Below are 25791 nucleotides of genomic sequence, written 5' to 3'. Positions count from 1 at the left end.
GATAAAATTATAATATATCGTGATATGACATTAAATATAAATTTAAGTATATTTATTTTTAGTTCATAAATCAATCGCGTACGACCAGCATACTTCTAAAACGGCAGTATTCAAACGCAACTAATAAGAATGTCACGTGTGCATAATGAATGATTAGTTGGGTGAAACTATGCAAAAATACGTTTATAGAAATAGGTTGGATGGAACCTTAACTATATTGTCAAAGGAGCATCGACTTTCTTGGGAGGAACAGAACATTTTGCATCACCGCATGGCTTAAAACGACGCAACCTGAAGAAGGAAAATTTTTGCGTTAGAACGTTGTAAGCATTGCCACAAAAAGGACACAAAGAACAATCACCTGGCATTGACACATCGTTTCGACTGTCCTTCAAGCGGTGGTTTAGGCCCCATCAATATACCATTATTATCCTTCTCATTCACAGGTACTTCCACAAGTTTTGTCCCATCTATTAAATCACGTACATTTGTTTCAGAAAAGGATGTTGTACGTTTCAAAACTACTTTGGTTAAAAATACGACACTGTTCGGTTCATTTTCACTGATTTCTAAGGAAATCACTTTTTCACTGACAGAGTTATCATCTTCTACTTCATATACATTACTGGCCCTATTTAGTACATCATCTTCTTCCTTGACTACATCATCGGTCATATTTCCCAATCTAACTTCCTCATTATCTGCCCCCTTAAATATACGGACCGGCCGTGAGGACGTAATTATTTTAACTAAATTTTCAGTGTCATCTGCATGATAGGAAATCTTCAGAGCATCAAGATGATGAGTGGAATCATCCGGTAAAGATGTTTCTGTTACAGGATGGAATTGTGAAGCACCCGTCTCCTCTAAAGGTTGATTTTGTTTTTTTGTTAATTTCTCAAGATTTGGGAGTTTCCGACCTTTGAAAATCTTATGAAGAACGCAACCTTCAGATTTTGAAGTTTGTATGTTTGATGTGAAAACATCAACGTCGCCAACCGTTTGTTGAACTTGTTCATCGCCCTCTTTCTCTTGTCCTTCTATATTCACATTAGCTTCTTCCAAACTCGAGTACTCTGATAACTTTTCTAAAAACGTTTCAATCCTTTTCGGCTGCTCAATTGTTTCACGTTTACAAGAACTTTCTAATGGCGCAATACTTTCATCATTACTTCCATTAAAATCAAAAGAATGTGGCTCGCTTCGCTGAACACTGTCGTATTGTTGATTTGTAACGGTAGCAAGTTGCTGTTGTTTAATTAAGCTCATTCCATCAAAAGTTGTGCTTTGAAGCAATCCGTTATCATTGTAAACATCTTCTTTGTTGGTATTTTCATCGTCACCTATATTTCTTACATTGTTAATTTCTTGTGAATTTATATCAGTATCAAGTAGTGGTCCATCTTTATTTATATCATTATTAAGTAGTGGTCCAACTTTATTTATATCATTATCAAGTAGTGGTCCATCTTCACTTCCTTTGACTGGGGTCGAGACTTCAAACACGATTCCCCTGTCGTCGTCGTCGTCATCATCATCAATTTCTTCATCCACCCCATAGTATGATTTTATTTCCTCTCCAAGGTCATCTATTATTATCGTTGATCCAACTTTACTCCCTTTCATCAAACCAGATTGTAAGCTGGGTAGAATCAAACTCATACCTTCACCCTTACTTAGTTCTCTCTTTAACTTCGAGACGAAGCTGTTTGACTTTCCTATGGTCTCATTATCCTTTATAACCGGTGCCTGGCCATAGACACATGCTAGACTACTTATTGCCAATTTCTTCAAATGATCATTTGCCTCATCCGAAGATGGTGGCGAATCCCAGTCAAGTCCTACACCTGCCAAGCTATCACGACTTGTAACTCGGGAACCGATCGTACATTCCCGGAGTGCAGGCGATTCTTCATCAGAAGGTGTCGTTGTAATACCTTCAGCTGGAAGTAGGACGTTCGAGCTGTGTTCGGGTATAACGGCAGTCATTTCTGGGACGTATTCTTCATGTTCGCTTTTAGAAATATTCCCACTCTTCATGGCGTCATCCTGTTGTCCTTCTTTTGTGAAATTACCGTTAGCCACATCTTTTACTTCACCATTTACATAAATCGCATGCTTACCAATATCTACAAAAACAAAAGTATTTCCATATTTATCCCTGTAATCCGCTCTCTTAATCCAACTGTATTTCATCGGATTGTCAATGTGTATTCCCAAATTACCCGTGTTCATAACCTCATTATCCTCTTTTTTCCCCAGAGTACCTTAACACATGCATATTTTATCCCTTAATGCTACTTGGTGACCGCTGTTTAACCCCTTACTATAAATACCACCCGAAGTAATAACTCAATATTAGTGATCTTAGTGCTTATACTTTCTGAAGTGCTCTGAATGCCTCCTCCGTCTTGGATACGATGATGATCTATACCATCATAAAAATCAACCATACGCAGAGGGGCGTCGAAACTGCACTTAATCGATTCAACTTCGTTAACGCAATCTTCCTTCATGATGACGCCATAGACTTCCTCCCCTTCGACATCGTATAGATCGGAAAGCTTCGGAATGGTAAACGAATCCCGACAGGCTAATGTGGGTTGGTAATTTTGTGGTTCCTCTGATCCACCCCAAGGAGCGGCAGGTATCGAGTTGAAATCACACGGTATCAATAAACCTTTTGATCCTGAACATACAACTGGATCCTCGACAGAATCATATAATCCCACATGATTGCCGCCATTGTCAACCTCCTCGTATTTGCCATCTCTAACACGTACATCCTTGGTGGGTACATTGAAGGAACAGTATCGTGGACTACTGATCTCGTTCCTATGAAACAACGCCATCTCATCGGTATAAACTACTAATTCTTCACCAATTGTTGTTTTTATGTTATCATCATTAGAAGCAACTGGCGAGACTGTATCTTTTATATTCCTGGGACATGCAACAGGGGTGGAACAATCGAGAACATCTTTCACGCTACTTTTGTCATCATTTGAAACACGGAGTTTTAACTTGGGGCACCGTCTCGTTGAAGTAAGAGAGCTCGATTCCCTGCTAGCATGATGACCATTTTCGACAATATCATGTGTCACTATCCTTGGAAGATCTTTAGCCGAGTCATCGACACCGTTTCGACTTGCGTTGTATTCATGCTGAATTATAAAATAAAAACAATGCACTAAAACATGTACGCTGATTGCTCTATAGCTGTGTTTGCGTTTGCCTGTGCAAACCGATCTGAGCTAAACCAATTAAATCAATCAATCAATCAATCAATCAATCAATCAATCAATCAATAAATCAATCAAAAAGGATTTGCAAATCAATCAATCAATACATGTTAGAGAAAAAATAAAAACAATTTTTTAAACTTTGTCCGTTTCGCATTATTGTTGTTTTATATAAAATAAGACGTTTGTGAGAGCTCTCGAGCATGTGCAACCCTAGACTTTCGGTCACGGGCTTGCACTGATCTGTTCTCGACTTCTCCCAAGGGTCTCTTCCGTTTGCATAAGGCCGTGCAAACACAGTAAACATCTTTGATTTCTTAAATATGGAATCAAACAAAACATATATATATATATATATATATATGATAATATTAAGGATTCTCTGGAATTTTATTTTGAAATTTTTTATTAAGCTTTCAACTCGGTGCTTCGAGCCTTCGTCAGAATTTAAGAATATATTATTTACAAAGATTTTGTAGGCGTTTGGAGCGTCTGATTGGTTGGATAGTAGTTGAGTTGATATTATTGGATGGTATAAGATGCGTTTTCATGGTTTCGGGTGTATGGATTGCGTTAATGAAAGGCTCGAAGCTCCGAGTTGAAAGCTTAATAAAAAATTTCAAAATAAAATTCCAGAGAATCCTTAATAATATCATAATATCATAATATCATATTATGATATTATGATATTATGATATTATTAAGAGACACGGTATAGTCTCATATGTGAGACACGGTATAGTCTCATATGGAGACGTTCACCGTGTTCGCGCTATGCAAAGCTCACCTTTATAGGTTTGAGCACTGTGGTGACTCTACAATGCAATCCATACAATGTGTAACCGTACGTCCTGTGACCCAAGTGCAGGAGTCACCATTTTAATATGGTGATAGCCGGGAGGGCACATTGTATATACACTTTGTATATATATATATATATATGATAATGATAAGGATTCTCTGGATTTTATAAAAAAAAAAAATAAAATCCAGAGAATCCTTATCATTATCATAATATGCCTGGGTTACCAATTTTCAAATACATATATATATATATATATATTGATGAGAAGAAGAAAATACACAAAAACTACAATTTCATCCCGACAAGCCTGTTTCGTGATTTCTCACTCTTCAGGAGATAATATTAAAATATTATCTCCTGATTTATATTGTATATGATTTATATTGTATATGTTGTATCTACATACGATATCTCAGGATCAGGTAAGCAATCCTAACACAAGTTTAATTAATGGTCGGAGGCACAAAGTACCCGTGTAGATATAATCAGCTTCCCACAAACCTTGGTTTCAGTTACTGCAATATTTTTGCCATCTCTATTTACGTCGATGTTCTTAACCTCTTCGTAATTTTTCATGAAATCATTTACCTTGGGGATAATTTCAACAACATAATCTAAAATAGAATAGAAATGCATATCGTGAAGAGGTGCACAGAGTTGCAATTATTCAAATCCTTTCTCATCTCGGTAAATAAATGCTTCTTATATTCAGGACAATTTAGGATATTCAGGATATTCAGTACAGTTTAAGTTCTACTTATGTCATATTCAAACAGTTTACTTTTGCTGACATTTGCCAGTAGACGGTCTACTGTAGACCGGCTACATCTCTCACCAATCCATCTTTTCGACGGTAAACTCAAGTGTCAAAAATACGAGATCAAATTCAAAAATTCGGACATTCAAATGGTCGGACATAGTATTGTTTATGTAGAATAATGACAATAAATTGTGAATCTGAAATTTTGAAAACAAAAAATATCGTTTTCGGTTCATGCTTCCTGATACACCGAGATAGTTAAGCACTAGAGCGTCGCATGTTAATTCAGGGAACCAGATAATCCTTGTTTGCCATGGAACCAGATAATCCTTGTTTGTCATTACGGTTTGCTCATGATACACGAGAAACAGTAATGACAGAGTTATATCAGAAAGATATAATCCAGTAAAAATTGAATAAAACATGTTTAAGGTTGTCTTAAATTATAAGGCACAGTGTATGAAGAAGTTAATTGAAACATTGTTTGGCTTATTTTATGAGAACAACTCTTAAATAAACAAAAAGATAAAATTCGAAAGCAAAAAAAACCCGTTTTCGGTCCATGCTTCCCGATACCTTTCTGATACGTAAGGCACTAGAACGCCGCATGTTAACGTTTCGGTAGGAGATTTCTCTATTTTTCTCTAACTTTTTATCTGCATATATCTTGCATGTCATATCCAAGCTTCCTTTAATTTGACGGGCAATGGTTTTTAGTCACTCTTACACCTTCTGTCTTTAAAATTAGTATTTCTAGATTTTTAAAAAAAGATTTACAAATGCCCCAATGATCTCGCATTTTTGACACGTGTGTTTACCGTCGAAAGGTGGATTGTAACAGACTGCAAAGTTCAGTATAAAGAAATAATTCTGGTATGTATGGAACTAGGCTACTATGAACATTTATGAACAGTTGAAAATATCCATCGCAACAGAGTATCAGCGGATTATCTAATGAATCCACTGATGAAATTGAGATCCAAGTCGAGTTCAAGGGAAATCTGAGCTATCAAAAACCCTGTATAGACGATCGACTATACCTTCAACTTTATTTAACTTGTTATGTCGTAACACTTGGTCATCTTTTTTCTTTTCTTGTTTATCATGTGAACTATGCGTGATCACATCAGATCGGCCGATCCTGGGCTCGGCCGTCGAGCGATATGGTAATGCTGTGTTGCTGCTGTTTGTAGTTGTCGTAGTCGATACTTCTGTAAAGGATTTTTCCCAATCGTACAGATCATTTTCTCTGACACCTTCTCTTTCAAGAGCTTTTTCAAGTTGCAGGAAGATGAACTAGAAAATAAATACCAGACGATAAATCTCAAATGCTTATTGTTTCATAGACTGGACACCTGATCTCAATCAGTAAACACTTGTATTACGAACCTTATAATTAGGTTTGTCGGAGTATGTGAGACTCTTTATGTGCTTTAAAATATCGTGAAATTCTTTTGGTAAATTTTTGAGCAGTAACGAGTGATCATAATGTTCCTTCATTTTGCCAACTTTTTCCTAAAAGGCACAAGTTACGATATGTACTCATGAAGTAAACAGGAACTCGACTATGGTTAAACGATTAGCAAAATATCCTTGACTTCCAATGAAACGATTGTTAAAGCGAAGGTTGGGTTAGTACACTAGTTAACTGGGAGGTAATCGAGCAATATTTAGGAAGCTATGAGTAAATCATTTTTATTAATTCAACAAAATAACTAGTTGCCTTTTCTTTGATTTTTCGCCATGGAAGATAACCATTAGAAAATTCAGCCATCATGTACATAAACGACCATAAATCATCATGTCGGCCCATTTCCTAGAAGTTAATAAACATGAATCGTCAATAGTCAATGAGCAGCACTCAACATCATCACTGACATCATCACTAACATCATGAATGGTACAAAGTTTAATACACTAACAACATGTTGTTATAAACTAACCAATAAAGTTCAACAATAAAAATCAAACAAATTGATTGCTCAAATTCGGTGCATGACAGTTAGATGACTCTTACTTTGTTTTTATGGGCATTGATGGAAGCATATCGAACTGTTCCACGAAAGCCTGCACTGCTTCTTGCCTATAGAAGAAGAACAGGAATGAATTTTTCATTTCAAACCAGTAATTTTCCTAAGTATTTCAAATGGCAAATTCAAATTAGCAAGCACTGCTAGCAAGAAAGACAAATTTTAACTCAGAACAAGATTCAGTACTACTCTATGTAAAAGATATCCACTACGTATATCTTACCGGTTTAACTTCTCCCGATGACTTAGTGTATTGACGGCACAATCCAAAGTCCAGCATGTAACAAATGTGGCAATTTGCTACATTGTCTCCCATAGCAAAATTAGACTAGACAATCAATAAATGGATTCAAAATGATTATCAGTTTGACACAGAAAGTGGTAATTGTCTTTAAGCAGAATCTCAACAAAATATCTCAGCATTTCAAAGCAATGGCGTGTTTAATAGTGTGTTAAACAAGATTACAAAATGATACCAATAGATATCAACATAGTTCCTGATAGACAAAATGAGCAAAATATTTGAGGGGCATTGTTGAACAATGGATGATAAGAAGTGATAACAAATTTTTAGTATTGTCTTGCTAACTGATATTGTAAAAAAATAACTTATATAACTGATATTGTCTCTTTTAACTATAGCATGGATTCATAAATATAAATGAAATCTATAAAGAAAATGACTAGACCAACATACAGGTTTGATGTCTCGATGCAAGAAGCCAGCCTGGTGAATAGCCTCAATTGATTGTAAAACTTGATAAGCCAAACGAAGTACAGTACTTGAAGTAAATACTCCTTTTGGTTGCCCACGTCTCAGTTGAGCCAAGTTGTTGCCTTGTAATGACATAACTACGTAGTTGTAATGATCATTTCTACCACAACCAAAAAATTTGCAGATTGTGTTGCATCCTGCAATCAAAACATCAATTTTAATGCTGAAATAAACTTCTTGCATATTCTCCACTTCATGAAGAATGTAATGTTCAAACTTGTGTTCTTATATACTTTACTTCAATATCTTTATGGAGAGTGATCTGATGATGACCTTTAATGTCTAGCATTGGGATTTATCTGATGTTGAAACTTGACTTCTTAAATAATCTTGTTTAGTGTTTTCATAATGATCCAATGTTAAAACTTGACTTCTTACATACTTTAGTCTAGTATCTTTAACAGCAGTGTTTTAATGTGTAAACTTTAGTTCTTATCAGTGTGCAAATTAGTCGAGAAAAATGATGTGCAATTTCTTTTTCAAAAAAATGTTCCTCCAGAAGCATAATGAAATACATTAATTATGAAGCAGTACTGGTTGCTAATTAATATTTTTAAAATATGCGCTTATCATAAATATACCCAAGTTAAAATGTTAAAGTTCATAACTTGTCACTTTCTGACAACTCTTAGTCTAAAAAATAGGCATGTGTCTAACGTATAAATTTTCTCTTCAGTCATTGGCCTTCATATCCAGTGCTTGCTTCCTTTTGTTCATACCAGCACTCAATTGCAGCAGCTGGATCATAATCCTTCACTGATGGTATCTCCTCCCTAGTTCTCAACAGACTGTCCAATCTTTCTTTTGACATTCTGTTGCTTAGGTGTGGCTTCATTCTGGCCAATGTCGAGAACATTTTTTTAACCACAGCATTTGAGATGGATGTGATTAATAACAGTTCCACAATGTTTAGACAGTTTGAAAACTTTGCTTTACTAACAGGTGACGAGAGTATGGCAGTGCAAATATCCAAGTACAAACATATGTTCCTCCAAAAGTCCTCCAACCTTGTGCCAACATCAATGGATGTCTGACATTTGGCTTATTTTCACTTCTTTTGATTCCGAATTAGTTGACATGGCCTCAACATAGCCTAATATTTTAATGTCGTGCAGCGCGCTTATTTACAAAAATCAGTAAAGATATTGCTTGAAAATTATATTTCAATTTGCAAGCTGGTAATCAATGCAGAAGATTTTTGCATATCTTTTGAAAAAATGATAAGCAAATTGCAAATTGCACACCATTAATTCGCACACAGGTTCTTATAAACTTTAGTCTAATATTTTCACCAATAATGATCTGATGATGAAAGTTGGGTCCTTAACTAAACTCCAGTTCTTTCATGAGAAGAAAATGGATAAAGAGTTCAGTTGTTATGGCAAAATAATATAGAAATACTGACCTTGCAACTTTTTAAGTACAGCCACTTCCATTTTAAGGACCTGCTTTGGTTGGGTGGAGGACTCCAGTTTGACAGCAACATGTTCTTCCGTGTTCTTATCAAATCCTTCATATATTTCCCCTGGCAATTACATTCATGAAATAAGATATGTTCGGCAAATTAATTTGTTTACACTACGATATAATGGCTAATAAATTGCTTACCGAACCCACCGCCACCAATCTTTCTTATCTTAAAAAGCAAGAAAGGAATTATATAATTAAAACGTTTAATTATCTTTCTTGAGACATAATTTAACTTATAAGGGGCATACATTGATGGTGTAATACGGCCACTTTCAAAAACGATTTCGCAGAAAATCGTGTAAGCGGAAATGATTGTCTGTTGACAACGAAACTATCTCCGACGTCACTTTTTAGGGAAAACAATGACAATTCATTTTTTTTTTGTCAACGTATCACGTAGAATTCATCAGTTTTTCAAAAATTGAGTGCTCATAACTAAAAAGCAGCGTAAAACAGATGAGAACGTATAATATTTGGTTATACCGGTGAAATAAGCCCTAATTATATTGTGAAACCACACAATCAAGCTCATTGAAAACTTACAACTTTCCATCTCTGTTTTATTAGGTCTCCAGGGCGAAGTAAGTCCGTCATCATGAGTCTAGCATTTCCATAAATCTAAAAAAGGTTTTCTCAGCCTTCTTCTTTAATGTTTTTGGGTTCAACAAAGTGAAATCTCTATGACAATATAATTTCTTCGTCGTCTTCCTCCATTTCTCCGCATTTGGTGAAGTTTCAAATTCAAATTAAAATTGTGCTTCCACTTCATCAATTGACATTCCTTACATCTAGTATTTCCTTATGAACCATAAATAGATTAATTTTTCTGCTCTAATTTCTTATATTAAAGGGGGCGGGGTAAATATTTCATATAGTAAGGTCATTATGAAGTGCAACTTGAAAATGTTGGTAATATCAAACAGTGCATAATTCATGCAGGTGACATTTGGATGCGCTTTGTCGCCTCCCCCACAAAAAATCCTGCACGTGTCACTGAATGATCACAATTTTATTTCCATAAATCATAGATATTGTGAGACTGACAGGCATTTGCATATAATACAAAAAGAATTTGTTTTGCTCAATCAAAATTAGTTTGGTGAGACAAAACTTCAAAAGCTGTGCTTTTTGTTAATTGTATTTAATAAATTTTAGAATCAAATGTTGGCTTTATTCGCAACCTATCTCCGATTAAAAAGGCACAGTCAGTCAAAATTTTCTATAACTTTACCCTCCGGACATCTCCATCCCGGTATCAAAGATGTATAGGATTTGATGAAAAGTTGCATACCCAAGCACTACATTATCAAACTGCTGGAATTCCAACAAACCTTATGAACATATTTCAAAAAAGCAATGAGATTTTTGTAAATCAATCAAGCTCACTGACGTCTAACGTCTTTTAGTATCAATGATGTCACCTTTCAGAAAAAGCAACCAATGGGAAATGATACATTCAGCAACAGCTTCAGAGTGGCAGTAGATTTGGCATTGAAAGTTAATCTGTTAACGTGACAGGAATTCTCACTATGTGTGATATTCCACAATGGAATAAAGTTATGTTGATGAAACAGAAAAACGATGTTATATGCAATTTGTCAAATTATTTTTTGGTTGATTTACAAATTTCAATGTTATCTTGAAGTAATGTGTTGCATTTGTGCAATTAATAAATTACTTTCAATGACTTACTCATTCAACTAAATTAACATTTTTCAATTAATATATAATTTTCTTGTGATATCAAGAATTATCACAGCGTATTATGGGTAAGATAAGCACAGGCGTTAGTTTTTATCGATATCCTATTGAACATCATTCAATATTTCTGCGACATTTAATAGTTTGAAAAGTCCACATCACGTAGACAAATGTACGCAACGTACCTACTTTTTCATAATGGGAGCAATTACTGCGTTTTTTCAGCATTCAGATACAGGAGATAACAATGATACAGAAACCGTCAGCACTACGTGTCACACTGGCGTGACAATGGAACAGTAAAGAAGCCAATTGAAACTCGTTGAAAAAATATTAGGAGGTTAAATGTGTCCCGGTAAAAAATTCCTATTTTAAAACTTGATGTAACGTAAATAGAGGTTCGACTGTAATCTCATGAAATAGGATAAAGTAGTTGTTTTTGACTCAAATAAATGTGCATTTTCGTATGTTGGGAACTTTAAGTGAGATGTTTCATGTATAATGGATGAAACAGCAATAAAACGATATTACAGCAGCTTACTAACAACTGTACAATAAATGGAAGAGTTTTGAAATGAAGAACACCATAATGAATTGTTTACGTTGCACATCGCCGACAAATAAGCTTTAAATTGATTTCAGTACTTACTACCAGAGCCATACGTGGATCCATAATCTTGGATATTCAAATATGCATCAGTGTTTTCCTGCATTAAGCTCGATCTTGAAATGAATTGGCTTTCTTCAGGGATTTTAACATGCAAATATTATTATATGCACCCTTCGCCTCAAAACATCAAGTTGCGTACGGTATTGCTTGGTACTTGTCTTCAATTCAAACGTTGACTTGACTTTATGTTGAAAAGATGATAAAGAATTTTCACCATTTTTTGTTTTAACAATTCACCAGAAAGCCATACTCAGTTATCTTTGACATGAAGATCTTCCTTTAACTGCTCTATCATCTCACGCATGTGTTCCTATAAAATAAATAAATAGCACTTTTTATAGTAATGATGACACTTTTAAAATGTACTGCATGCACATGCTTTAGTTTCTCCTCCTCTTACAATGTTTTCAAACATAGCTAATGTGATTAGTTTTGTCAAACTTCGTTTAAATTTAATCGTTACTGCATTAGTGTGACTTGACAGGTGCAACGTGCCTTCTTCCTTGCCCAGCAAACGCATGCGCAAATACGACAAACAAAAGTATATACCACATAATTTTCCTAATTGAATCTTACCTCTTCCAAATCATCTTTTCTTTTTTCAATGTGAGATTCAAATACCATGTTCAAGACCCTGAAAGACGATGAAAATCTACTTCAGAGACATGTTTTAGCTCAACAATTGCGTCAATCCAGCTGTTATAAATGTGAAATAATAAAGAAATGAATAAATGATGTCCGAATTCTCCTTTTGAGTCATTACCATATCATGCAGATTTCTCTACCATATTTTATGCATGTTTTGCTGTAAAATTGGATAAAGATATTGCTGTTTAGTCAATAGCCATCGAAGAGACGAGAAAATCTGGTAACCCTACACTAGATTTCCTCTCTTAGTTAGATCTTTTGTGCCTCCACCAGCGCATTTTAGGTAATTTTCTGGAACAACGTTTTGTATCTATGTATATCATTTATAAAGATTCCTCATTTTCTCCACTTTAGAATATGGTTATTCATCGAAACATGACGTTAAATTTTCCTCAAGCAATCCTTTGACGTTTCTTACGTAAGTAAATTTAAAGTCCTTGCCCTTGGATCGAACTGACTTTGAGCCCCGTTTACACGAGCTCTCGCGGAAAACCGCTCCATTTTCCTCTCTTATCATCGATGCTTACATAGGAAGTAGCAAAGCAAGCATTTAATGTTTCATTAAATGGTGGGTCAATACCAATAATATTTTGTGTCTACAAATGGTCACTAGCATGTTATCAAACCTGTCTGAACAAATTCCTCTTGCTAAAACATCACTTGTAACGTCAGATATGAATTGAAGATACTTTTGCTCTTCGGTCCTGTTTTAAAGGTAGCAGAATACAAAAAAGCATTTTACTACCCCATATATCTGTAAATGTTATTACAAATTCAATATTGGTGAATGGTTTGTAGTCAATTTTATCTTTTAATTACTTACTACACAGATCAGTTAATGACGACTATACAATCTTACCAAATCAGTTCCTCTTGATTTTTTCGTCTGATTTTTCGTTTTGTAGGGGCTGATTTATAACTAAATGTCATAGCTGATAACCGTGACCTGGTGTAAATATCAAAATCGTTTTGTGTCTCTTCACATTTTGTTGTATTAGTGTATGATCTGCTCGTCTGTTTGAAGTAATTTTCAGGTAAAGGATTACGATACACATAGTCAATAAAATCTGCGTTTGAATTAAGCTTTTGTTCTGCGCTAAATGACTCAAACTGTTCTGTTTTCCTTGTATCAAGAGTTTGTTGTTTACGGTCTAGAGGTGAACGGGTTTTTAATGGACTTTCGCTGTAGTCGTTACGATCGTTTGAACTGCGTCTTCCACTATCATGGATCACAGTATTCTCTGTATCTGTCAAAACCTGTAAGGAAAAGTTGGAAAACGATCATTTCAGGTATTTTTTGATATGTAAACGACAAATCATGCTCTGTCAGGTTGGTTAGTTTGGACATAAAAGAAACTTTGATATCTTCACAATGGAACTGTTTAAACTGAAATCATGTAGTCTTGTTAAAAGTAAAATATTTAGAAATTTAAATGGCAAAACTCTTTTTGTCGAGGATACTTTAAGAAACAACAGGAAAGCCAGCCTGCAACAATGCAGTCATTCACATATTTTTGTGTGATAGTTTTCATTCGAAAAACTACTCTTAATCCAACGAGTACACTAAACTCATTCACAATCTGTTTGACTCATCAACAGGCTAAAATAGCCAAAAAATATTTGACGATTTTTACTATCTTAAGTTCTGTATTTTAGGCAGTTGATGAGCCACATCATTTAATAAGTTATTGACGGGTGTCCTACATGATAATCTTTAGACGTATCCGACTCAGTTTCACGACTTCTTAGTCTTGTTGATGATCTTGGTGATAATTGATTTGATGCAAGTAACGCTTCTTTGCGTTTTCGGTCTCTGTCTAAAGAAAAACATCCGCATTAGTTTAATATGTCCTCTCCCTAAAATCACCCAACGAGGACTCAGTTTAGTGATTTGACATACTTTTTATGGTAAGCTTCAGGGATGTCGGTGGCGAAGTATCCACGCATGCTATAAGATATAAAAAATTAAGATCGTTGTAAATATGCTAAGAATTTTATAAAGGAGAAAGATCTTTCCTTTACCTTTGGCTGAAGAGATGCGCTGATAATGGGATTTCATATGATTCAAAACTACATCCTGGGACATTCTTGACATCGATACCGGAGAGTATACTTCAAAAGAGATGTTCAAAACGTTCTCTATACGCTGAACACAAGTTACTATAAAAACTTTATGCTACGTAAAAAGTAGCAAAGGAAATTGGCTTCATGGTTCTAATTATGAAATAAGCAATAATACCTGAACTTTTAGTGGAAAGATGACCAATTGGTAAAACATAAGGTTTATTAGAACTTGTTTGTGGCCGACCTGTTTGTAAGAGGACGATACATTATTATGAGATAAGACATAGATTTTAACAACAGCGATCGTTTGACTGACGTTTGAACAATGCAGCTAGACTTACTAGACAAAAAAGACGAAGTAGACAAAAATTTTTAATGCGAACATGTTTCGATTCAACTATACGTCGTCTTCATTTTTAGTATGAATGAATACATTGGTTATAGCGTCAGATATATTAGTAGAAACATGTATTCATTCAAATTGAAAATGCCTTACAGTCGAAACATGTCTGTAATAAGAAAATTTTCCGAAACATGTCTGTATTAAAAATGTTTGATATATCTTGTGTTGATAAGATCGTATTTAAACAATAATTATTAATCAGTTTTGACATGCTATTTTCGAACAACTTGCCATTACCTTTCATACGTCGTGTCATTTCAGGCCATGTTTCATTCCTAGTTGTCAGTTTATTTTGATGTTCAGTTCAGACAGAAGTTCCACTGCCATGCTCGATTGTTTGTTTACATTTGTGTGCGTCTTATTGTCGCCTAGGCAACCAGTTCGAAAATATAAATCACTATGAATTTTGCGACAAAAAATTCATAGAATATGGTGATATTTCTGTTGAATGTGGAGGATTAAAACTTGGTTCAAAAATTCAACATACAAAGTTACGGCAAATCGAAATTTTTTTGATGTAATGATTATGAACAACTGAATGATAAATGTCAAAATAAGAGTAAACTTCATGTAGGTGGGAATATAGATACATTCCAACATGGCTGCTTCTTTGGCAAATGAAATCGGCAAATTTGCGTTTAATTTAGTGGAAAACGGTCATGTTGTCACTTGCACGGGAGGAATTCGCATAGAAAAAATTAGAAGTGGGTAGGTAAGCATAATTGATAATCTTGTATATTTTACTGAGCTCTGCTCAATCGAAAGGTCGTCATTGGAAGAAATGAATTTAAGGAAATTATAAATTTGCATGTCGTTTAACTCATTTTTATTTTCAAGCCTTTGTGAAACAGCCAAATTTTTTAGATCAAGCGTTCGAAAACGAGGCCAATGTGACCGTTTTACGCTCAGGATACCTTATGGGGGCACTAAACTAAATTGTAAATATTTTGATTTTTATGTCATTCAAACTATTTGGATTATTTACCGTTAAACTTCATCGGAATTCAATAATTTTCAGGGGAAGTTCTGTTCAATGGTCACGAGCCACATTTACCACCTGATATCATATTTGATGATGCTGATGCAGACTTTGAACCAAAACTAGAGGAGATGCTAGTATGTGAATAATGTGATATGTTTTAGTACATTGCATTAATTACATGTTCAACATGCCAGGGTGGATTGTATGTCGTAAACTCCCAAGATCTCCGGCATGGAATCAATATTGTCATTGGCATACCGGCATAACCTTGCACCTCATTGGCGCATAAGGGCTGAGTAGCTTGGCGTGAAATTTGTTTTACATAAAATATGATAACCATGAATAAGTAAGTTTTGGTTTGGAGTTAGCTGCTTTCATGTTTTCATGTCACACTACTCCCCTACCCCCCACCTCCTTATTTTTTGGTTCTGCCACAAATAGTAGCAGAAAAACTCATCTGCAAATGACCTTGGTTGGCATGTCTTTGCAAATATAATGGGTAGAGTTGGTGCAAGAGCAACACAGAATCCATCCTGGGCAACATGTAGATAGCATTTCTACACAGAAGTTATAGCTTCTGTTTACTCTTCAATAACATTTTACTACTTAACACTTTTGTTATCATCGTTGATATACAAATAGCTTTCTATCATGTGCAATTAATGTCATGTGAAACATCATTTTCAACTTCAAATTTCATATCTCATATTTAGTCATTACAGTGTTGGAATCCAGAAGATCACGGTAGTTTAATGGCTGTCATTAAGGAGCTGCTTGAGCAATACAAGAAGCATCAACTTGAACTGCTCAAAGAATCCTCTCCTATCATTCAACATGAATTTGAATCAGTTCACGAGCTTTCGACTTGCACAATCATAGAGGTTTTTGTACTAAGAAATTCTAAGGTAAATAGACTTTATGACCACTACTCCACTAGCAAGGACAGCCCCTGAAAAAAAGTCAAGAGTAAGGACAGCAAAAAATGCCAACCTTCACCATACTTGTGTCAACACTCTTGGCAATTTTTATGACAGAATATTTGCTGGCCAACTGATCTTAAAATATAATTTTTATCTAAAACCAACATTCATACGTACAGTTTACACCTAACTTACCAAATTAGAACGGGAAAAGATGTCGAATAACATTCTAATTTCAAGTCTTTGTCCCAAGAAATTTTGATTTGAATATGTTAACTTTGAAATGAACTTAAGAACTACCAAGATAGCACTTGGTTTTCATTACTGACCAGCGTTTGATTTGCCTGCACGATAACAACGTGAGATGTTGAACGCAATCTTCAAGCAATTTGAAAAGTTTATTACAATAGGCGATTTACGAAAAGACTACAGATTCTCTGCTAAATTTGTGAGCTTGTTGAGTTACACATCTTTTTCAAGGGCTGCATAGGCGAAGGGGACTTGACCCCCCCAATAGGCTAAAGAACTAATATCATGAAAATGAAATCCAGGAGAAGGGGCCATAGCTAGTGGACTATCCTTTATTGCCAAATCATACCAAACCTTAATAATATCATTTTATCATTTCAGGGCATAGTACAACAGATCAACTTTCTGATGAAATTACCTATTGATCTTGATCGTCTGCCACCCTACCTCATCAATGTTAGTATAAGCTATAAGCAATGACTGTATTTTTTTTAACTTTGGGGGAGGGGGAAACTGCAATTTTTTTGCGCTTTAGATTAATTTTGCTGAGGTTAAGCCAGTGAACACAATACTTAAATATCTGGAACAATATTTAGCTTTAAAGATCTTTGTTACCATTATTCATCGTCAGTTGTCAGGACTTAGTCTCTTTGGTATTCATAAATCATTTGTAATTTTGTCACGGATTAGGAGTCTATCGTTACAAGATCTTTTAAGTGGGAAGAAATCCTTACCAACCCCTCCCCCCCTTCTCCCAGTAAATTCATTCATGTTTGATGAATTTAGAAAACACGGTGATGTTTCATATGCGTTTGTTTAGAAAAATCTTGGTGAGGACAGCATAAGTCTGTTCGTTGTTTATCAAGGTTGTGATGGAAATAATGTATCACCACAAGTGTATTTGTCCCCTCGTGTGGAACAGTAAGGATTGTCTGCAATTATAAGACCTCAGTTATTAGCACAGTTGAACTATTTTGCGTGTTGTTTTCGTGTGGACTAAAGCGTCACGTTTTGGACGTCAAAATTACACGATATGATATGTAAAGTAAATAGTTTGGACTGTGCGATGCAAACGGTTGAAATGTGTCGTCTTCATGTTTGACACAACAATGTGCACATTTTGGAGCAAGGTTTTCATCTTTTGTCAAAAAAGTCCCTCGGAAACTCCAATATGACGAAATTGGTGACGATGTAGAAACATTTGTTACCATCACACTGACGAAAATAATAAAAACGATGATGCTGTTTAACATGAAGACGAGACATTTCGAACGTTATTATCTCACACTCCAAACTATTTTCTTTACAAACTTATCATTTATGTCCAAAACGTTACGTTTATCCTAGAAAACAACCCGCAATATACTTTTTGAGCAACGGTCGCCTCAGAAACAGTTGCTCCTCGACAAACGGCACTAGTTCGTGTTTTAAATATGTCTTTGTTGCTGTTAAAAACAATCTACTTAATTTTCTTTTTGCAACAAAGTTTATCGTAAATTTCGTAAATTTCAGCGCTTTTTCCGACGTTTCACTGTTGAATTATCCAAAATGGAAGGATAGCGGCGAATCTCTTGTCTCTTACATCATGGCTGTTCACGAATTCTTCAACGCAAAGGTGAGCGATGAAAATTTTAAGGCTCAAACTGATTTTTGGTTTCATAGATCATCGCAAACGTCTTTTATAAATGCTCCACGGTTAATTTGACATGGAGCTCGTGAAGCTTTAATGGCTTTCTCGATGATCACTCTTGTCTGCGCTGTATTTTTGTTTTCCCACTCCCGTGGATGGAAAAAAATATAAACAAAGCATAGATTTTGTGCAGACACCTTTCTAATTTTCTAAATCTTACAGACGGATGAGAATAATAGGCCTTTTAGCTTTTTGAACTTTGAAATTCTCTCGATTCAATGAACTCACACGATCGAATATTTATCATTTGACAAGTTCACTAAGTAAAACAGTTTCCTTCATAATTGTGAACAATTGGTGATGTTCCGACCTTGTTCTTCTTTGATTTCCAATTCTTGCAATACGTCCAAGAATTTTTTCGATCTGATCTAATTAGAATTTCCTGGTCTCACTTTTTATTGTGTTCTCCTTTGAAGATCGATGAGATCACTACCAGTTTTGAAAGGAGAAGAAAATATGTCGCAGCATTTCTCAGCTCATTTGGCACGTGAGTATAGACGTTTGTCCTCGTGATCAGAGAACGCAAAAGCCGGCTTACCACAATCTCTTCTTGTTTCTTTTTAAAGAAATTTTGATCACAAACCTTTGATTTTTTATTGTTGAAGGGATAAAATGTTACTTAACAGCTTCTTGTGCTTTTCATTTTACAAATCAAAGCTCTTAGTGCACGATCCCATTTTTTTACCATTATTCTATTCCCGTTTGATGAATATCATTATGATGCTTATGGGCCAAAAAAACCGACTTAAAAATATCAGTTAATAGAGAATTTACATTTAATTTTTTAAGCTATGTTGCGAACACTTGCGAAGAACAGAGCAAACATGACTTGCAATCATTGCAAGACGTTCGTAAAAATGGCGTAAAATAGCACGGACTCGTCTGAATATGGCCATGCATATTGCGCCATTTTAGGCCATTTTTTTGATGCCATTCTTTGGCTTTTTTATGTTTTTATCAGATGTGTTCTGGAGTACGATGTTGAAAGATACTCGACACTTTCATTTCTTGTCGAGTTTGACTATTTCTACTGTATCTGGACAAGTAAGATTCTGTTATTCGTTTAATGGCTACAAATCTAAAATTTTTGTAGTTTGTAATCTTTTTCTATAATCTAATCGTACACACGAGTGTTTGACACTGCAACGTTTAGTTATATATCTCTATATTTTTAAGTCGAGATTGGACTTGAGTTTCCCGAAGAGCAGCCATTATTTATCATGAAATCCGTATATCATTGCTTCGACGACAAACCTTACGAAGCAATTGATGACAACTATCCGTACAGCCCGCGATGGGGTGCCGATGAAATGGCAAGACGTGCTAGGTACAAACATAATATATTTTTCTTTGTTAGAAATGTTTTTGAAATCATATTATTAAAGATTATTTGTCTTTTTTTGTTGTACTAAGCTAAACACACCCCACTTAGCATTACGTTTGTATCCACTGTACGAGTCCTGGAATCAGTCAAGCCTTACCCCCAAGGTTAGCACTATTTTCCACCCAGCAAACCGCCCTTTACTTTGAAATATAATATTTTACACAATATAATATTTTACACAATCTAATATTTTACACAATATAATATTTTATATAATATTTTACACAATCGTCGAAAAACGACATATTTTCCAGCCTGGATTATAAGTTTATAACTTAAGGTGGTTGCATGAAAATTTAAACTGTAACATTTATCTGTAAATATTTTCATATGTTGATATTAAAAACTGTATTATAAAAATATAAAATTACTCGCCATCTCAAAACGACCTAGCACCAGTGCATGCATGGTTTCCTTTTAGCTTTTGGTTCTTTCCCATTAGCCGCCATCTTAAATTTATTTCCGATTGTGTAAAGTAAAGGGCGGTTTGCTGGGTGGAAAATAGTGCTAACCTACCCCCAACCCCTCGTCACCCATCCTTTTTTGTGAATTTGAGAAATCCGTTGTTTTTAAGTTTATCAAATTATAGAGGATTTTTTCTTTTAAAATGTCGTCTTTTGCAGAACGTATTTGGCAACTGCGATACCTAGGTTTAAAGCGGCTTCAATCAAGAATAAACCATATCAACCGCCAGGATTGTAAAAGTAAATACTTCCAATTGTAAATATGGTAATATGACAATGTACTTGTATGTACTTGTATGTACAAAACGAACTCCGTTTGTGACAGTTAGTGCCTTATCAAGTCCACAGAGCAACTTTCTGGTGATAACGAAGGATTTGTCGGCTTTCAATGGGGAATGTATAATAAAACAATCGATATAAGTAGCTCACGTAACCTTGAACTATATGAACTATCTATCATCATGTTTTTAAATTCATTAATTAGCTTGTTACGTAAAATTTGACGTACGAAAGCTCTTGTTACTAAAGCTGCATGTTTGTAACAAGAGCCTTTTCGCATTACCTTTTGTTTACAATTGAAAATGGCAGCACTTGGCTTTAGTTCATTGTTGCTTTTAACTGTTATTATATACGGTTGTCATTCTCATCCACAATGCCTCGACTTTCAACCACCATTCGTGCCAAATGCAAAGCGTATGTGGTGTCGACGTTACTCAAAGTTGGGTTGTTGCACAGCGGAACAAGATGCGATATTAAAAAGTCGCTACGACAGCGCTTTAAAAATCGTTCGCGTGAAAAAACAACACAAATGTAAACGTTATTTGTTCAAAGTTGTATGTCTCGAATGCCATTCATGGTCCGCACATATTTTTGACGCAGAAACTAATCCTTATTACAGTGCAAACTCGGCACTGCCTTGCTTGGGCTACAAGTTCTGTCAAAGGCTGGTCAAGTATTGTGGCCCTGCCATCGAGCAACTTTACGGTCAAGCGATGTCTAATCGCAACATTACACTACGGGATTTTTGCCGGGAGGCAGAAGTTACTTTGAACAGAGATTTGTGCTACCCGAAAATCAGAAAGACTTTGAAAAGAATGAAAATGCAGAAACAGCGGAATGTTGTTTCTTTGAACGCGACGAAAAAGGGTTGTCTTTGTGTGCGAGAGGTTAGTTTTTCTTTCTTGAAACTTAACACTGTCCAAAATTGTTACTCTTGGCAAGGTTTCAATGTTTTTTGTATTGTGATAAATTATCGTCAAGTTTCTTTGATGATTGATGAATATGTTGAAAACCTTTTTTGTTCGAGAGGTATTCTAGCCATGCATATACATGAGACAGACGATTTGTCAAATGAAAACTTCTCAGCCACGTACATGAAAAAGAAAACATGTCAAATGAAAACTTGTCAGCCATGTACAGGAAAAAGTAGATTAGTCGAAGGAAAACATGCATTAGATTGTAGAGTAACGGGACGATTTGAATTACGTAATCATATAGTTAATCATTAGTAGTGTACAATCACGCGAGTAAGGAGTATTTAGAGACTATATTCCATAGGGGGGTGGGCAGTAATTTCGAGTCTTTAGTCGAGTGCACATATCTGTATGTGAAAATATATCAAACTTGTGAATGGGACGGCCATCCACATAGCTTCTATAGCCTTCTCAACATAGAGATACTAGCATGCATATACATGAGATAGCTGATTTGTCAAAGAAACTCATGATTTTATAATTGACTGTATGTTTTTCATATGATATATCTACTGGGGTTGTCAATCACCTTTAGGAAAGGAGATTGACAACCCCAGCGAAAGCCCGGTCTGCATTTTGTTTTTCCATGTTAAAAAATATTTTTTTGCAGGTTGTTAGAGACCTACGCAATCCTCTGGCCATTGTTCACGCCAACGATGGTACACATAGACTTTTTATTGTGGAACAGATTGGTCTTATTCACATTCTTACAGAAAACGGTACAAAATTACATCAACCGTTTATGGACATACGGAAGAACGTATTTACTCGTCCAAACTTTGGCGATGAACGTGGCTTATTGGGACTTGCATTTCATCCGAAATATTGCGACAATGGACGATTGTTTGTGTACTATAATTTACGAAATCCTTTAAACAAAAAATGGCCGACTAAGGGGGGACGGACAGTACTGAGCGAATGGAAGGTTTCTGCAAAAGATATGAATAAAGTCGACCCGAATTCTGAGAAAATTCGCTTCATTTTCGAACAACCTATGAGCAACCATAATGGCGGTCAATTATTGTTTGTTAATGATAGTTACCTTTACATATTTCTTGGTGATGGAGGCGGAGCTGGAGATCCACTTGGAAAATATGGCAACGCTCTGAACATGTAAGTTAAAATTTTACCAGTTTGTTTTAAAAGTGCTTTAAAACTTCCCCCTTGTTATGAACTCAATGACAGCACCTGTAGTATGACCTCTAACAGACAGAATTAGCTCATATTATGAAAATAATAAAACAAACATGTATAGAGTAAAGCATTCTGGTATTGTATGCAGTGACTTTATCTTGCTTTTAATGTCTCTTCATTGGACAAAAATATTCATTGTGTGCAACTGTATTTAGGTCATCGCTTCTTGGCAAAGTGTTACGTATAGATGTGGACGTCGCAATGCCTGGCATCCCTCCCGATAATCCCTTTATAAATGTTTCTGGTGCACTTCCTGAAATCTACGCATATGGTTTACGCAATCCATGGCGGTGTTCAGTCGACCGCGGCGACAGGAAGAACGGATATGGTAAAGGAAGGATCTTTTGTGGTGATGTTGGACAGAATGCTTTCGAAGAAATCGACATCATTGTTAAAGGGGGAAACTATGGGTGGAGGGGACGCGAGGGGTTTAACTGTTACGACAAACTGATCTGTAACTCCAAACTAATGGGTCAGTATGGACAAGTTTTCAGATATAAAATAACTATTAACGAAAACAAAATGACCGGACGTTCATAATTCATAACTGATATTTGTGAAGTTTGAATGCTTTTGTTATTTATTAATGGGCAGAACATCTATAACAGAATGTTTTACTTGTATTATAAGGTACTACTACAGATTTACAGTATTGCACCTTTTTATCTGCCTCGTCTTACATTTTCAAATTGTCTTCACAGAGAAATCTTTTTTTTACAATTATCACTAGTCATTATAGTTAGACTAGGTAAAGGTAAAAAGTCAGAATCATAAAGATGATCAAATATGTAGTAGTTTGTAGTTTCAGAAACAAAACCACCCATCGAGATGTTGATCTTCTCTAATTTTCTTACTCTAGCCGGAGAGAAATTACCAATACACGCATACAGTCACAAGGTTGGCCAGTCAGTAGTAGGAGGATACGTGTATCGCGGCTGTAAATATCCCAACATGAGAGGATCTTATTTCTTTGCTGACACCATGAATGGGTAAGTTCCAGCAGACGAATTGAGTTTCTTGCTTTAATTGAATGTGAGCTCTAGCAAGGGTCGGTTGTGTTTTTGATTTTGGGCTCACTGTGCTAGAACTGACGAGTTAATTTAATTACTCCCGAATACTTGACGAATAAACAGCTAGCACCATGATCTGATAAATTATAAATAGTATAGTTGATTTTTTAGGTTAACTGTCTTACTTTTTTAATTTTTTTGGGTGGGGGATACTTGGAGGCAAAGGTTCGTCAGACAACCTCTATGACTAACCCGTGGAGCTCTACAGTGTGCAAATGTTGACGTTCTAAAAGATGGAATTCTAAGAGCTCATATTTTGATCTATGCTTTAGTTCGCTATTTTTCATAACTAAGATGCAATGAACCAACTATATTGTCCTTTCACTTTCATGTTAAAAAAATTTATTTTCAAACGCAAAACTTATTTTCATTAAACAGTCGTATATTTACCCTGAAAGAAAACCAGATGACGAAGAAATGGCATTCAAAAGAAGTTTGTTTTGGCAACCATTTCTATTGTAATGGTCCCAAGGTCTCAGGATATTATGCCCCGATGATTTTAACTTTTGGAGAAGATGAATTAGGTAATGTTGTGAGATTTCCTCAAACAAGAAAAACCAAAAGCTTGAATAATTGTTTCATTATATCTTTGCAGGAGAGCTTTACTTTGCTTCGACTCTTTTTTCGGGTAATGAAAGTCCGCAAGGTGTTGTCTATCAACTCTTCGATCCTCAAAGGTATGTCTTGTTCAAACGAGCGAAGCTACATTTTTGGCTCATTGACTTGATAAGTTAATACTACGGTTGGTAATTTTGTACAGTAATTTTTCGTCAACGATCGTTTTGTTGGTGGAACGTTATGCAACAATTGAGGAATTAGGCGTCTGGTCAGTCTTCCCAATGATTACACAAATTGATTTTTGACATATTATTTCTTACGTTGTCAGAATTTAATACGCTTGTTTCAATTACATTTTACTTTGTGTCTTTGCAGTCATAGACCCTCTATGTTATCTTAAATACCTTCCCATATGAAGCATTCGACAATCTAAGGTCGAAATCTCAATGTATTTTATTTGAATATTTTTTGACATTCAATTATTGCTGTAGTATTAATAGTTTGGTTTGCATGCTGTTTTTTTTTCATGGGTCTACAATTGATTTTTTCGATTTTTAGACGCAACGATCCTTCGAATTGTAAGTTGGAGATAGTTAAACCTCCCAGATCTGGTTGTTATGACCGCATGTGCAGCAAGTTTTGCCTTCGGTACAAACACTACTGCACGAAATTTTATGTTGAGTATATGAAGAAGAGATGCCGACTTACGTGTGGATTTTGTTAACATATATGAACGGTTAGTTAAGGTTTGGTCTATCATGTTTGTACTATCTTGTAGCAAAGATTTTGGAAGCAGGAAGCAGAAAGTATATTTGAATCAAAAGGTTAATTGCATTCTACATTCTGAAGTGTATTTCCAAAGAAATTGGTATCAACCCGTTAATCCTGTCTTTTTCTTTACTCACAATTATATTTCCCATACAGTGTTTAGTGTTGCTATTCACTGTGAACTTTCTCGCCCTGGTGGCTCATGGAAACTCTTTTAGTTCTTATCACAAGTGATGTCATACTCGTGTTTCTATAATTGTATAGAAAACGGTTAAATATTATCTATTTGTTAAATCTTCAATAGAGCTGATGTTTCGCTATGGTCTGTGTTCGCTATATTTTTTACTGTCAATCTACTGTCCTCATAGTTACGAGAGTTTGATTAATCTTTTTGCTCACCATGGCTGACAATTTGGATACCTGCATCATTCTGGACTTCAAAACAGTGAACTGGAAGTGTTTCTAATTTACAAAAAAAATTGTAAAAAAATACTTGTGTGTTGTATCTGTGTACTTAATTTTTTAATATCAATTAGCATTAAAAATGTCATTAAAGTATTGGGATGACTTTTTGGACATGTTATATTCAAATAAAAAAATGTTATATCCGAGTACACTTTATTTCGGCTGCCTTGCTTTCTCGATAAGGCTTTCTCGTTTAGTCAATTCCCATACCCCCCCGGAACGTAGT

General features: G+C 35.3%; 4 protein-coding genes across 5 annotated transcripts; 2 read left to right on the top strand and 2 right to left on the bottom strand.

The window, feature by feature from the left end:
- Nucleotides 1–37: 37 nt before the first annotated feature.
- LOC124441356 lies at nucleotides 38–9829 on the bottom strand. Its single transcript, XM_046991804.1, has 13 exons — nucleotides 9626–9829; nucleotides 9221–9248; nucleotides 9018–9137; nucleotides 7535–7749; nucleotides 7061–7165; nucleotides 6825–6890; nucleotides 6531–6623; nucleotides 6197–6322; nucleotides 5848–6103; nucleotides 4549–4661; nucleotides 2381–3164; nucleotides 362–2129; nucleotides 38–291 (listed from the first exon to the last, which is right to left on the bottom strand). Exons 1-13 carry the CDS (start codon nucleotides 9677–9679, stop codon nucleotides 213–215), a joined length of 3807 nt encoding a protein of 1268 aa, XP_046847760.1. The 5' UTR covers nucleotides 9680–9829; the 3' UTR covers nucleotides 38–212.
- An 837-nt stretch (nucleotides 9830–10666) lies between these two features.
- On the bottom strand, nucleotides 10667–15004 carry LOC124441956. The gene is made up of 9 exons (XM_046992436.1): nucleotides 14806–15004; nucleotides 14341–14409; nucleotides 14124–14213; nucleotides 14002–14049; nucleotides 13806–13918; nucleotides 12961–13358; nucleotides 12728–12805; nucleotides 12030–12087; nucleotides 10667–11763 (listed from the first exon to the last, which is right to left on the bottom strand). The coding sequence occupies exons 1-9, from the start codon at nucleotides 14822–14824 to the stop codon at nucleotides 11704–11706; spliced, it is 933 nt and encodes a 310-aa protein (XP_046848392.1). The 5' UTR covers nucleotides 14825–15004; the 3' UTR covers nucleotides 10667–11703.
- A 140-nt stretch (nucleotides 15005–15144) lies between these two features.
- Nucleotides 15145–20884, top strand: LOC124441955 (BRISC and BRCA1-A complex member 2-like). The gene is made up of 11 exons (XM_046992434.1): nucleotides 15145–15276; nucleotides 15433–15506; nucleotides 15587–15684; nucleotides 16264–16455; nucleotides 17101–17175; nucleotides 17540–17640; nucleotides 18232–18334; nucleotides 18826–18896; nucleotides 19371–19453; nucleotides 19586–19736; nucleotides 20417–20884. The coding sequence occupies exons 1-11, from the start codon at nucleotides 15167–15169 to the stop codon at nucleotides 20493–20495; spliced, it is 1137 nt and encodes a 378-aa protein (XP_046848390.1). The 5' UTR covers nucleotides 15145–15166; the 3' UTR covers nucleotides 20496–20884.
- LOC124441954 (HHIP-like protein 2) lies at nucleotides 20839–25714 on the top strand. 2 transcript variants are annotated; one of them, XM_046992433.1, is made up of 8 exons: nucleotides 20839–21423; nucleotides 22121–22623; nucleotides 22860–23176; nucleotides 23564–23693; nucleotides 24153–24298; nucleotides 24370–24451; nucleotides 24891–25068; nucleotides 25469–25714. In XM_046992433.1, exons 1-7 carry the CDS (start codon nucleotides 20839–20841, stop codon nucleotides 25054–25056), a joined length of 1929 nt encoding a protein of 642 aa, XP_046848389.1. In that variant the 3' UTR covers nucleotides 25057–25068; nucleotides 25469–25714. The 2 variants fall into 2 exon arrangements, with proteins under 2 accessions (XP_046848389.1, XP_046848388.1); XM_046992432.1 differs by having other exon boundaries at nucleotides 25405–25714.
- The last annotated feature ends 77 nt before the right edge of the window (nucleotides 25715–25791 follow it).

This window comes from Xenia sp. Carnegie-2017, unplaced genomic scaffold (genome assembly GCF_021976095.1).
Source record: "Xenia sp. Carnegie-2017 unplaced genomic scaffold, XeniaSp_v1 HiC_scaffold_20, whole genome shotgun sequence".
NCBI classification, from domain to species: domain Eukaryota; kingdom Metazoa; phylum Cnidaria; class Anthozoa; order Malacalcyonacea; family Xeniidae; genus Xenia; species Xenia sp. Carnegie-2017.
Note: the sequence above shows the minus strand (reverse complement) of the source record. Positions and strands in the feature narration are given on the sequence as shown.